This window comes from Pelophylax lessonae (genome assembly GCF_965119305.1).
Source record: "Pelophylax lessonae genome assembly, chromosome: 12".
Lineage (NCBI taxonomy): Eukaryota > Metazoa > Chordata > Amphibia > Anura > Ranidae > Pelophylax > Pelophylax lessonae.
The window spans coordinates 681,922-695,655 of NC_138779.1; the positions used below are offsets into that span (position 1 = coordinate 681,922).

Sequence of the window (13,734 nt, forward strand, 5' to 3'; positions counted from 1 at the left end):
GAGGAGTGGGGAGAATGGTGAAGAGGCTGGCCTGGTGGCAGATAAGGTAAGGGAGAGTGGGGGTGAAGGGGAGGGTGAGAGTGGGGAAACTGTTATTTCCAGTTTGTCCAAGGATGATGTGGAATGGTTGGAGGAGAAAAGGAGGAAGGGCAAAAGAAGGAAAAAAGGGTGTTCAGTTACCCAAAGTCCTAAGGTTTTGCCTTTGACAAATAAGTTTGGGGTCCTGTCAGATGATGACGATGAATGGGACTCGTTGAGTACAGCGTCTTCTATGGATGATGAGTCGCAGGGTGCATTGAAGCGCACTGGTTCTCCAGGGAGAGAGAGTAGTCAGCCTAAGAAACGGCTGCCTCAATTATCCTCCGTTAAAAGTGGCAACCAATAATGTTATCAGCTGAAAATCAGTCATAAAATATAATTTTTGATAAAAGGCTCCATGCATGGTGACGGTGATGTTTCTTAGTCTGGCTCTCGTAGGGTTTATGCTGTGCGCAGTTTGGTTTATTTATTATGTTCTTGTTTTGTATCGTTATATTCAATTATTTTGTAAATATGTTATTTATTATGGTTTTATTGTATATAAGTTGATTGTTTGTAAGAATTTCCAATAAACAAAATTAACCCCTCATAATGGGCACAGCGGGTGTACAGACCCGGGAACTCAGCACAGGGATGGTGGGAATCCCTCATAATGGGCGCAGCGGGTGTACAGACCCGGGAACTCAGCACAGGGATGGTGAGAATCCCTCATAATGGGCACAGCGGGTGTACAGACCCAGGAACCCAGCACAGGGATGGTAGGAACCCCTTATAAAGGGCACAGCGGGAACTGACCACAGAAACCCAAATCTAAAGATTTCCGCAATACAGTCCCAGAGATATCTAGGAATCTGTTCTGTTATCTGTGCAGCATTTCTAGAAACTGAAATGTTCTGGGTGGTGTTCCCCTCCGGAGGAATTTGTGATGAGGAGATTCTGATAAATAATATTGTAGATGCTGAAACTGATCGTTGGGAGGGCGACACACAAAGTACAGGTGAGATGGGTTTGTAGTTGGGGAATAAATCGTCCTCTCTGTGTTTCCAGAGTCTCTGATCCAGAGATATTTGGGTCTCGATGGTTCTGGGTTTTCTTTGGGAAAATCTTCATTTGGCTTTTCAGTGGATGCGTCCATTTCCTCCATCGTCCTGTTCAGAGATCGCCCCTCCATTCCGGTATCAGGGTCTGCCGAGAGGAGAAGAAGTATCAAAACCCGAAAAATCGTAACAGCTTTTCTCCACCTGAAGATAGAGCCGTCATCATACAGACACCATCACCATACCCCCTACTATACCCCATCTCCCTCACCAAACTCCATCACCATACCCCCATCACCTTATCCCCATCACCATACAGTCACCATCAGCATACCCCCATCACCATACAGTCACCATCACCATACCCCCATCACCATACACCCTACTATACCCCATCTCCCTCACCAAACTCCATCACCTTACCCCTATCACCATACAGACACCATCACTATATCCCATCACCATACACCATCACCCTCACCATACCCCCATCACCTTACCCCCATCACCATACAGTCACCATCACCATACCCCCATCACCATACACCCTACTATACCCCATCTCCCTCACCAAACTCCATCACCATACCCCTATCACCATACTCTATCACCTTACCCCATAATCATATAGTCACCATCAGCATATAAGAGATGATAAAACGTGTCTTACTTACGAATATCGGCCCATTTTCCGAACAATCAAGATGGTGACCATGGCACTGACTCCGATCAGAGACACGACGCCGGCCACAATTCCAATCAATGTGCCCAGATCCGGGAATCCTGGAGAGATACGAGGAGCATTTACTTCCCGCTCATCAGAGAAGTGCTCATATTACTACCTCATCCCATACATGTAACCATGACTTCCACATCCCATACCTGTAACTGTGAGTGACTACCACATCCCATGCATGTATCTGAATGGTCATATGATAGTTCGGTCTTACACCGATAATTGTAACCTTTCCAGAGATTTGTATCCTGACATTGTCTTCTGTAGTTCTATTGTACAAAATGTAGTTGTTTACAGATCGGCTACTAGAGGGAGCTCTGGATTTGGTAAGACAACCCCCATCCTGTAATACTTACCTCCCCTAATGTCAGGATCAGTGTCATTACGTGGGTCACCTGCTGGTGGCACTGTTGTTCCTGGAACTGAGGGGAGCAGTTCCAGGGCCCACCAGCGGGTGTCTCCCAGCAGCTGGACTGTACTTTTAATTGAGCTGCACCTGAGGAGGACTGCTGAGGGAATATAAGCCCGCCCTTCACTGAGGCTCAGTGCTTCAGTATTTTCTCTGCTAGCCGTGACCCTGTCTGAGCCTGATCCTGAAACCTGAGTCCTGTTCCCTGCACCCTGTTCCCTGCACCCTGTTCCTTGCACCCTGCTATCTGCACCCTGCACCCTGCTTCCTACATCCTGTTCCCTGCACCCTGCCACCTGCACCCTGTTCCCTGCACTCTGCTTCCTGCACCCTGCTTCCTGTACCTGGCTCCCTGCTTTCCTTGTCTCCTGTTTCCTGTACCCTGCTTCCTGCACCCTGCTTCCTGTACCCTGCACCCTGTTCCCTGCTTCCTGCACCCTGCTTCCTACACCCTGTTCCCTGCACTCTGCTTCCTGCACCCTGCTTGCTGTACCTGGCTCCCTGCTTTCCTTGTCTCCTGCTTCCTGCACCCTGCTTCCTGTACCTGGCTCCCTGCTTTCATTGTCTCCTGTTTCCTGTATCCTGCTTCCTGCACCCTGTTCCCTGCTTCCTGCACCTGGCTCCCTGTTTTCCTTGTCTCCTGTCCTGTCCTGCTATTGTTTGCTCCATCCTTTTGTATATAGGTTGTTAGGTTCTGTTGGGGTTTTGTACTGTTATTATTTATATTTTGTTTACTTGTTTATGGTCATTTTGCTTAATAAACTTATTTACACCTTTATCCATCTGGGTCCTGATTCCTTGGTGCAGCCAATTGATCTGATCACCCTTGCTGGATGCCTGCATGTGGTATCCCTGACAGAATACTGAAGCCACTAACGATCGGATCGGTTGCACCTGGGAATTAGGGATTTTCTGGTTGTTGCAAGATTCAGTCAGAGGAGGTCTTTTATTTTTTCCCTGCTTGCAGCAGAAGACAGGGAATATTTCCGGCAAATTTTGAGAACTTACACTAGCGAGCAGTTGTTGGAATTTATCCGTCTGGCCACTCGTTTGTTGACCAAGGCAGAGTTTTATTCAGAGAGATTCAGCCACTTATTCAGCTCTGTGCAGAGTTCGCTTTATGAGCATCCCTAAAGGGCCATACACACTATAAGATTTTCTGAGACTTTTTCCTTCAGATTTACCTTTTCTATGTAGTGAAGGGCCGGCCAGATTGCATACAAATTGAAAGTGTTTGGGTTTGACCTCATATTATCTGGTTTTGGTAAGTCTAAAGGAAAAAGTCTTCAGAAAATCTTATAGTGTGTATGGCCCATTAGGGTGGTGATGATTATTCTCCTCCTTTTAGTGTCTCTCAGGTGGAATCTCTTGTGTGGCTCTTGGAAGATGATAAACCCTATTTCATTGAACATTATTATTCAGTATATTCTCCAGAGGCCCTGATGGATTGTATGAACGCTGTACACTCTGTACAGGGCCAGATTAACGTAGGGGCTATTGGAGCTGCAGCTCCAGGCCCCTACCTTTATATAGGCCCCGGGTTGGCCATATTCACTGTTACCGCTCTTCTGTCACTTGTAAACACAGAAGTCTGGCTTCTATGCTCGCTTCCCCAGGCAGCACCCTCAGAACCTCCCCACACAGCACGAAGGCCGGACAAGGAGGGACAGTTGCCGATGCATGGATGTGTTTATGGGCTTCAGAGACAGCATCCCATGTTGAATTAGGCATGCATGGCTGCACCCTTCCTCCTCTGGGTGCATGCCAAGGCACGGCCCTTAAGGCCCTTCAAAATCCTCAGCACCAAGCCCATGATGCTCTTAATCCGGCCCTGACTCTGTAATCAGGCGAGGGTTATGTAAATTGAGTTTTGCTCAGCTCTGAGGCCCCTTTCACACATACGGTCCATTTGTCCATTTTTCATCCATCCGTTGACAGATGAAAAACGGACATCAATGCATCTCTATGTAAAAGCGGATGATCATCCGTTAAAGCGGAGTTCTGGGCACGAAAACTTTTTTTCAATGAAAATACCCCCGGGACAGTCAGGATTGGTACATTCCACAATGGCTAGCCTCTGATCTGTCCCGGTTCGCACTTACCTGCAAGAAGAAATACTCACTTATAAAATTTCTTCTCCAGCGTTTCCATCTCTGTTGTGGGCAGCTGAAACCGGCGCGATCCTCTTCTGCGTCCTCTTCTGCGTCCTCTTCTCCCAGAATGCACTGCACCGGCCCCTCTCGTCACTTCCGGCGCGGCGCCGCATTCCTCCACAGCTTCTGGGCATGCCCAGAAGCTGTTTAGCAGGGAATGCGGCGCCGCACCGGAAGTGACGAGCGGGGCCGGTGCCGTCGCATTGATTCCTGGGAGCGATGACGTTCAGCTCCCAGGAATCATTGCAAGCCAGGAAGTGACGGCGGAGCCGCGGCACAGAGGGAGGAAGTGGAGAATAGGTGAATATTTTCTATCTACAATTACAAGGTGAGTAAAAAAAAAATATATACCTTACTATCTAATTCCTTTTCAGGTGAAGGAGACCAAGCGGATGGGCACAAAAAAAAAGGTTGATTTTGTGCCCGGAACTCCGCTTTAACATCCGTTTTCATTCGCTTCTGTCAATGTCCGTTTTTTGGAATGGATGAATGCTCTATTTTTCATCCCTCAAAAAACGGATTGGACAAAATGGACAAACGGTCCGTTTTTCATCCGTTTTTTCATTGGTAGTGGATGTAAAAAAAAAACGGATGGAAATCTGATACATTTTGACGTGACTGAACTGAGGAACTGAACGGACCGTATGTGTGAAAGGGGCCTTACTGCAAACCTGGTCAGATCTTTCCAATTAAGCATCAGCTAACTCGCACCAATCCACTTCTGCCTCTGGACACCAGTTTTCTCAAAGTTTCTCCTCTCCGTTACCTGTAGCAACCATAGCTGCAGTTTAGTATGGTTTGCTTCAAACTGCATGTCCATATCCTGGCCCAACTAGCTGCACTTTTCCTGCATCTGATCCAATATAAACTTCCTCTACTACTCTGTTGCTCCTAGCAACCTCTCAGAAATTCTCCTCTGTAACTGTCTCTCCTTTTTCCACCATCTCCCAATACTGCCATTACACTTCCATCTACTTCACAATCTATTCATAGCCCTGCAACCACTAGCAAGATTCCTGTATCTAAACCTAAAAAGAAAAGGAGATTCCTCCCAACACATACAATTGTACCTGCTATCCAGCCTGTTAATCCAATGCCTGCTACCCAGCCTGTTGATCCGATACCTGCTGATCTGATGCCTGCTACCCAGTCTGTTGATCCGATACCTGCTGATCTGATGCCTGCTACCCAGTCTGTTAATCCGATGCCTGCTGATCTGATGCCTGCTGATCTGATGCCTGCTGATCTGATGCCTGCTACCCAGCCTGTTGATCCGATACCTGCTGATCTGATGCCTGCTACCCAGCCCACTGATCCAGTGCCTACTTCCCTGGCTGCTGATCCAGTGCTTGCTGCTCAGTCTGCTGTTCCAGTGCCTGTTGATCTGGTGCCTGCCACTCATCCCGCTGTTTAAGTGCCCGCTGTTTCAGTGCCCGCTGTTCCAGTGCGAACTGTTCCGGCACCCGCTGTTCCATTGCCTGCCATTCCAGTGCCTGCTGTTCTGGTGCCTGCTACTCAGCCTGCTGTTCCAGTGCCCGCTGTTCCAGCGCCTGCTGATCTGGTGCCTACTACTCAGCCTGCTGTTCCAGTGTCTGCTGTTCCATTGCCTACTGTTCCAGTGCCTGCTACTCTGCCTGCTGTTCTGGTGCCTGCTACTCGGCCTGCTGTCCTGGTGCCCTCTGTTCTAGCGCCTGCTGATCTGGTGCCTGCTACTCAGCCTGCTGTTCCAGTGTCTGCTGTTCCATTGCCTATTGTTCCAGTGCCTGCTACTCGGCCTGCTGTTCCGGTGCCCGCTGTTCCGATGCCCGCTGTTCCAGTGCCTGCTGTTCTGGTGCCTGCTACTCAGCCTGCTGTTCCAGTGCCTGCTGTTCTGGTGCCTGCTACTCGGGCTGCTGTTCCGGTGCCCGCTGTTCTGGTGCCTGCTACTCAGCCTGCTGTTCCAGTGCCTGCTGTTCTGGTGCCTGCTACTCGGCCTGCTGTTCCGGTGCCTGCTGTTCCAGTGCCTGCTGATCTGGTGCCTGCTACTCGGCCTGCTGTTCCGATGCCCGCTGTTCCAGTGCCCGCTGTTCCAGTGCCTGCTACTCAGCCTGCTGTTCTGGTGCCCGCTGTTCCAATGCCTGCTGAACTGGTGCCTGCTACTCAGCCTGCTGTTCTAGTGCCTGCTACTTGGCCTGCTGTTCCGGTGCCCGCTGTTCCGGTGCCCGCTGTTCCAGTGCTCACTGTTCCAGTGCTCGCTGTTCCGATGCCTGCTACTCAGCCTGCTGTTCCGGGGCCTGCTGTTCCAGTGCCTGCTGATCTGGTGTCTGCTACTCAGCCTGTTGATCCGATGCCTGCTGATCTGATGCCTGCTACCCAGCCTGTTGATCCAATACCTGCTGATCTGATGCCTGCTACCCAGCCCACTGATCCGTTGCCTGCTGTTCCGGTGCCTGCTGATCCAGTTCCTGCTGTTCCGGTGCCTGCTACTCAGCCTGCTGTTCTGGTGCCTGCTTGTCTGGTGCCTGCTGATCTGGTGCCTGCTACCCAGCTTGATGTCCCTTTGCTTGTTGCCCAGCCTGATGTGCCACTGCCTGCTGCCCAGCCTGATGGTCCTCGGCCCGCTGTCCAGCTTGATGTCCAGCATGCCTCTGGCGCTCCCCTGCCTGATGTCCAGCTTGTCACTAGTGATTCCCTGCCTGATGCCCAGCTAGTTTTCGGTCCCAGCGTTGGGACATGTGCTGCATTGAGGGCATGTATATTCCTAATGTTACGCTTCTTGAGGAATTTGATCTGTTGGGTACCTAGACAGCTTCCAGACCATGGTGGTGGGGTGGATGATCAATTACTGGACTCTGGTGGCACGCCTTCCAGCAAGTTAAAAAACTTTAGCCTGGAGAGTGCGAGGAAGTCCACAGACATGGAGGGGAAACCTTTCTGGACTTTCGGGGTAGAAGCACAATGGAGCATCCGGAGGCCACTCCTCAAAGGGGGGGAACTGTCAGGATCAGTGTCATTACGTGGGTCACCTGCTGGTGGCACTGTTGTTCCTGGAACTGAGGGGCGCAGTTCCAGGGCCCACCAGAGGGTGTCTCCCAGCGGCTGGACTGTACTTTTAATTGAGCTGCACCTGAGGAGGACTGCTGAGGGAATATAAGCCCGCCCTTCACTGAGGCTCGGGGCTTCAGTATTTTCTCTGCTAGCCGTGTCCCTGTCTGAGCCTGATCCTGAAACCTGTACCCTGCTTCCTGTACCTGGCTCCCTGCACCCTGCTTCCTGCACTCTGCTTCCTGTACCCTGCTACCTGTACCCTGCTTCCTGCACTCTGCTTCCTGTACCCTGCTACCTGTACCCTGCTTCCTGTACCTGGCTCCCTGCACCCTGCTTCCTGCACTCTGCTTCCTGTACCCTGCTTCCTGTACCTGGCTCCCTGCACTCTGCTCCCTGCACTCTGCTTCCTGTACCTGGCTTCCTGCTTTCCTTGTCTCCTGTCCTGCTACTGTTTGCTCCATCCTTTTGTATATAGTTTGTTAGGTGCTATTGGGGTTTTACGGAATATACCGTATACATCGTACTTTCTGTATTCCCTATGAGGACGGTATATACCGTATACATCGTACTTTCTGTATTCCCTATGAGGACGGTATATACCGTATACATCGTACTTTCTGTATTCCCTATGAGGACGGTATATACCGTATACATCGTACCCTCTGTATTCCCTATGAGGACGGTATATACCGTATAAATAGTACCTTCTGTATTCCCTATGAGGACGGTATATACCGTATACATAGTACCTTCTGTATTCCCTATGAGGACGGTATATACCGTATACATCGTACCCTCTGTATTCCCTATGAGGACAGTATATACCGTATACATCGTACCCTCTGTATTCCCTATGAGGACAGTATATACCGTATACATCATACCTTCTGTATTCCCTATGAGGACGGTATATACCGTATACATAGTACCTTCTGTATTCCCTATGAGGACGGTATATACCGTATACATCGTACCTTCTGTATTCCGTATGAGGACGGTATATACCGTATACATAGTACCTTCTGTATTCCCTATGAGGACGGTATATACCGTATACATCGTACCCTCTGTATTCCCTATGAGGACGGTATATACCGTATACATCGTACCTTCTGTATTCCCTATGAGGACGGTATATACCGTATACATCGTACCTTCTGTATTCCCTATGAGGACGGTATATACCGTATACATCGTACCTTCTGTATTCCCTATAAGGACAGTATATACCGTATACATCGTACTTTCTGTATTCCCTATGAGGACAGTATATACCGTATACATCATACCTTCTGTATTCCCTATGAGGACGGTATATACCGTATACATCGTACCTTCTGTATTCCCTAGGAGGACGGTATATACCGCATACATCATACCTTCTGGCTCCACTATGAGGACGGTATATACCGTATACATCGTACCCTCTGTATTCCCTATGAGGACAGTATATACCGTATACATCGTACCCTCTGTATTCCCTATGAGGACAGTATATACCGTATACATCGTACCTTCTGTATTCCCTATGAGGACGGTATATACCGTATACATAGTACCTTCTGTATTCCCTATGAGGACGGTATATGTGTTAGGCCGCAGGCCTATATTTGTGGGAGGAGCTAGCGTGCCTTTAAGACGCTGCTCCTCCCCTCCCCGCCTGCCGCGTCACACGCTGTCACCGGACAGCCGAACTTCCGGTCCCCCAGGCCCCGCGGGAGGTGCAGCGGACACCGCCGGCTCCCGCTGACACCACCGACTCCCGCTGGCATCAGATGGCACCGCCGAATCCCGCTGACACTGCCGACTCCAGATGGCACCGCCGACTCCCGCTGACACCGCCGACCTCGCTGGCACCGCCGACTCCGCTGACGCCACTGCCGCAGGTCCCCTCCGGCCTGCCTCCAACTTGCCAGCCTCCTGCACCATCATCCTCCGCTCGGGCGGCCCGTCCATCCATCCGGCCGCGCCGGGTGGCAGGTACCGCTGAGAGGGGTTTCCTGGGGGGGTTTCCTGCGGGGGCTTGATGTCTGCCTTGCCTGCTCCAGGCCACGGCATACTGCATACGAGGGTTTCTGGGGGGGGGGGTCTTGTTCTGCCTTGCCTGCGTCAGGCCACGGCCCTGCTTCTCACTACACTCTGTCTTTTCCACTGTCACTGGCTGCGTACTTCTATGCTGTTATTACTATTTCTACTATATGTACCGTTACTCTACTATGGACACTACTTGTTACCATGGGTACTACTCTAATACTATTGGTGATTAGGGGTACTGTTACTGCTATACTTGCTATGGGTTGGTACTCTTATACTTTTTTGTTACTTTGGGTACTGCTACTTAATACTGTTGTTACTAGGGGCACTGCTACTCTGCTAATACTACTTTGCTATGAGTATTGCTACCTCAAGGGAATATTGTTACTATAGGGATTGCTACTCTGATACCATGGGTACTGCCGCTATGTTACTGTTAAACTACTGTTATCTCTTGGACTGTTGCCATACGTACCGCCACACTCCCATTTCCGTGTTCCACTGGTTACAACTGCACGACTATACTGTTTAATACCACAACTAAACTGCATACCGATACACTACCATGCCGTTATTGTATGCACCATGGCTTCAATTACTACCACACGCGCTACTGCCCTACACCTACGGATGTGCGGGCAATACCACTACCTTACGTGTGCCTTGCCATACATGCTACGCATGACACTACTGTGGTCACGGCTACTCGGCCATGCTACTTCACTGTTGATACTATTTCTGCCTATTTACTGCTAGACGCTATTTTTCATCACTACTAAACGCTGCTCTTCCGCCTGTGCTACGGCATACGCTGCTACACTACATGACTATTAACACTATCGCAACCGCATTCATACTACGACACTACCTATGCTGCTACTGTGTGTACTACTACTACTTCTTCGCTGGTATGTTGCACTACCCCTTCATCAAGCCCCCGTATAGGGTTAGAGAACTGGCTATTTAGGGCTAGGCGCTGGCCTTAGTCTCCCTGGTAGCTGGTCCCGCGAGGCCAACACCCCAATCTCAACACGGAGATTTTTTCGCCCTCGGGCCAAATCATAGTTAGTGCCTCGCATCCACCCATCTCTTGGGGTCATAGTCAGGGCCTCACCTGTCACGGCCACACGTTAATCTTTTACCAGTCACCGAGAGGCCAACCCCCCGCCACCACGCTAGTGGCTCGTGCCCCACGCCCAAATCATAGATAGAGCCTCTCATCTGCCGCTCGGCAACTAGCAGGGCCTCACCTGTCACGGGGTAGTCAGCTTTCGCCTCGGCACTAGTTAGCCAGCCAGTTTCTGTTTTAGCTCAACGGTGTTTGTTTAACCAATTTTTTCTTGTGTGTTATTTTCTCTTTTCAGCATGTCTCAAGCAGTCATCGTAGGCGAAGGGTCATCCCCTCCAGGCACACCCGCTAGGCCTACCACCCCTGTGAGAACTGGTACCCCCAGGGAATTCCGAGAACCTTCCACGCCAGGCCCCTTGTAAGACCCTGGTCCATCCCCAGGACTTCGTCTGTTTTTAGCCATACGGGCCCCCCTTTTCAGCTACGGCAAGGAGGCTGTATCCTGTGTACAGCTCTCAGCACATCCTGGGGTTCCTGGACTGGGTACCAGCTCTCGGGGGGGGGGGGCTCGGACGGACATTAAAGGACGCTAGACTCCATCTTCTGATCACTACAATCAACAGTGTCAGACTGTCCAAACTGGAAACGCTGACCATCCCACATGGTCCCACTTCCCTCTAAGCCGTTGCAGGCTCTCACTCCTAACAACTGATGGAGTAGGCCCCCAGCCTCGCCTTTCTTCCCTTCTGTTCCCCAATCTTTTCCCCGGCACATTGTCCCCCCAGCACTCCGCTAGGACATTTTTGAGGGGTGGACGTGTACCTGGTTTCCTTACTATCTGCCTCCCTAGTTGATGTAGGAAACTGGGCGTACAGTTACGGTGTTTCGGCCATCATGATGAAGGCCGGAGACCCAAGACTCTACAAGCTTCCATACCAGATTTTGTTCTAGCCTTCGGCATCCAAAGGGACATTGCGTGCTCCGTGCGTTGCAATGCCGGAAGGTATTAGGTTTAACTTCTCGTGGTGGTTGACTTAGGCGGCAGTACGGGGGTTTTCTTGTCCTTCGTCTTCCACAATCTGTATCAGCAAGCAGTGGCAGCTTGGCCCAGTTTTACGTCCGTTCTCACTGGAGCCTCTTGGGCTCAGAACTATTTTTCAGGCATTTTTTCGCAGGCTTAGGCAGTCTGCTCCTCCACCTCTCCTACTGCCGACCTGTGCCCCTCGGAGGCTGATCCCTCCTTTCCTGGTTCCTCTGGGGGAGCTAGCAAACCCGATCTACGTAGCCTAAGGGACAGGCTTGGTCGTCCCGTCATTTGTTTGGCTCAGTTGTGCTTTAACCCTTATGGAGGTGCCTGTAATTTTAGTGCCTGCAGTCTGCTGCACATCTGTTCCATATGCTTTGGGCCCATGCCAAATCCATGGGCCTGCTATGCCGCCAAACTCTATTGGGGTAGCCTCCAGCGCATATTCCAATAAACATCTTGTCATTATCTGTCTGCTCTTCGTTCGTCCACTAACCCGAGCCTGTATTTACCCTCATTCTATCTTCCTATTCTCTCCTTACCGTTTCACCCTGGTCATGCCATCCAAGCCAACTTGAAGGCAGGTAGGGCCGCATGGCTCAGTTAGTCCGTCACCCCTACGCCTTGAATTGCTACCCATTCGTCCTTCCTTGTTCATGGTGTCAAGGGCAGTAGTATGTTCCTTCCTGTTAGTCTCACGTTTGGGGCCTTGAGTAGCCTGGGAAGTTTCGACACTTGCTGAGACTCCCTGCTGGTTCCTCCTCTTTCTCTAGATGCCCCACGATGTTTCATCACGTGGATGATTTCCTGTTGGTCGCACATAGCGACTGCAACCCTGTCAATCCCTTGGCACTGTAGCACCGTCACTACCTTAGGCGTCCCCCTGTCACTAGACAAGACTACTGTACCCACCACTAGACTAGTCCTCTTAGGCGTCACACTCGTTCCACGCCACACAGTCTAGTCTCCCCGTGGTCAAACTCGGGCGTTTCGCTAGGAAGTAGTTTAGTTCCTACTAGTTGGAACTTATTCGTAAGGATCTTCATTCTGGTTGGTTCCTTGAATTCTGCAACGCGCATTATTCCCCTAGGTAGATCATTTATTTCTAGGCTGTTGGGCTTATCAACGGGCCTTCCAGATGAACCTTGGACGCTCAGATTCCCCGGCTAGGGTAGTCCTGGCTATGTGTTTGGTATTCCTGGTACACCAGCATGGGGTCTCCATGTTCATCCCACCGGGATCCGCCCGATCCTCCACATTTGGCGAACCCTCTACGTCTGGACGGACGCAGCCGCCGTTGCCGGGTTGGCAGCACTCATTAACTCTTCTTTAGGTGTTTGTTGGCCGGTTAGGTCTCTTGACTTATCCGCCTCTCGTGAGACTTCGGCCTTATTAGGGTTTTACCTGATAGTAACGCCGGCTTTCGCATGGGGCAATCCTGGACAGGTTGGCTGTGAAGTATTAGTATCAACTAGGCAGCCGAGACGAGATCTAGTAGGGCCGTTCATCTTCTTTGTTCATCATGAGGCTGGTTCGCTGGCTGACCGGGGAGGCAGCCACCGGTCAGTTCTTCCTCTTTGGCGATATTCTCAAGTTCCCCAAGTTCGTCAAGTTGTTCCTGGGCTAGCCCGGTTTTTGGCTCACGGTGACAATTGTCCCGGGTGGCCGTATCTGCGGACACCAGGAGGACTCACGCCAGAGCCTTGACCGTCTTCCTAGGTTCTCATTTGAACTTGTCTTACACGGTCGTTCAGTTCACCATGGTCGCGTTCGCTGTTTTTGCCACCTTTTAGCTCAGACTTCTCTATAACACGGGCAAACTTTACTTTGTCTAGCGTACAATCCACGCTTTGTCATCTGCTCCAAGCCTTTCTCCTTTCCTCAGGGTTGCCCAGTGAAGAAGGTATTGTAGGTTTGGTAGGGAGAGCATCACGAGACATCAAGCGCTGCCCTTAGATGGGAATACCGGACCTTCTGGCGTACTGGACACGTCACCATTCGAACCTCGTACTTCCTAGTCATCAACTTCCATTTATTAGTCCATGGGCTCTTGGTCCCGGGATTTCACCTTTGCAACCCGGTCGGCTAGGCATTCGTGCCTCCTCGAGAGGTTAGGTAGGTAGAGGACCGCTGTCCTTTCACTCCGACGTTCAAAGGCCGGGCAGACATACCATCCGTTGGCATCCCCGTCTACCCGACCAAGGTT

General features: G+C 50.7%; 1 protein-coding gene across 1 annotated transcript in view; it reads right to left on the minus strand.

The window, feature by feature from the left end:
• Positions 1-867: 867 nt before the first annotated feature.
• The window catches only part of LOC309568741 (uncharacterized protein), a 35,592-nt gene continuing 22,725 nt past the window's right edge, over positions 868-13,734 (minus strand). The window contains exons 4-5 of the mRNA XM_082274490.1: positions 1,751-1,859; positions 868-1,224 (exon numbers count right to left, since the gene is read on the minus strand). Of these exons, the coding sequence (XP_082130616.1) occupies positions 1,218-1,224; positions 1,751-1,859 (116 nt within the window). The 3' untranslated portion in view covers positions 868-1,217. The remainder of the gene's footprint in view (positions 1,225-1,750; positions 1,860-13,734) is intronic.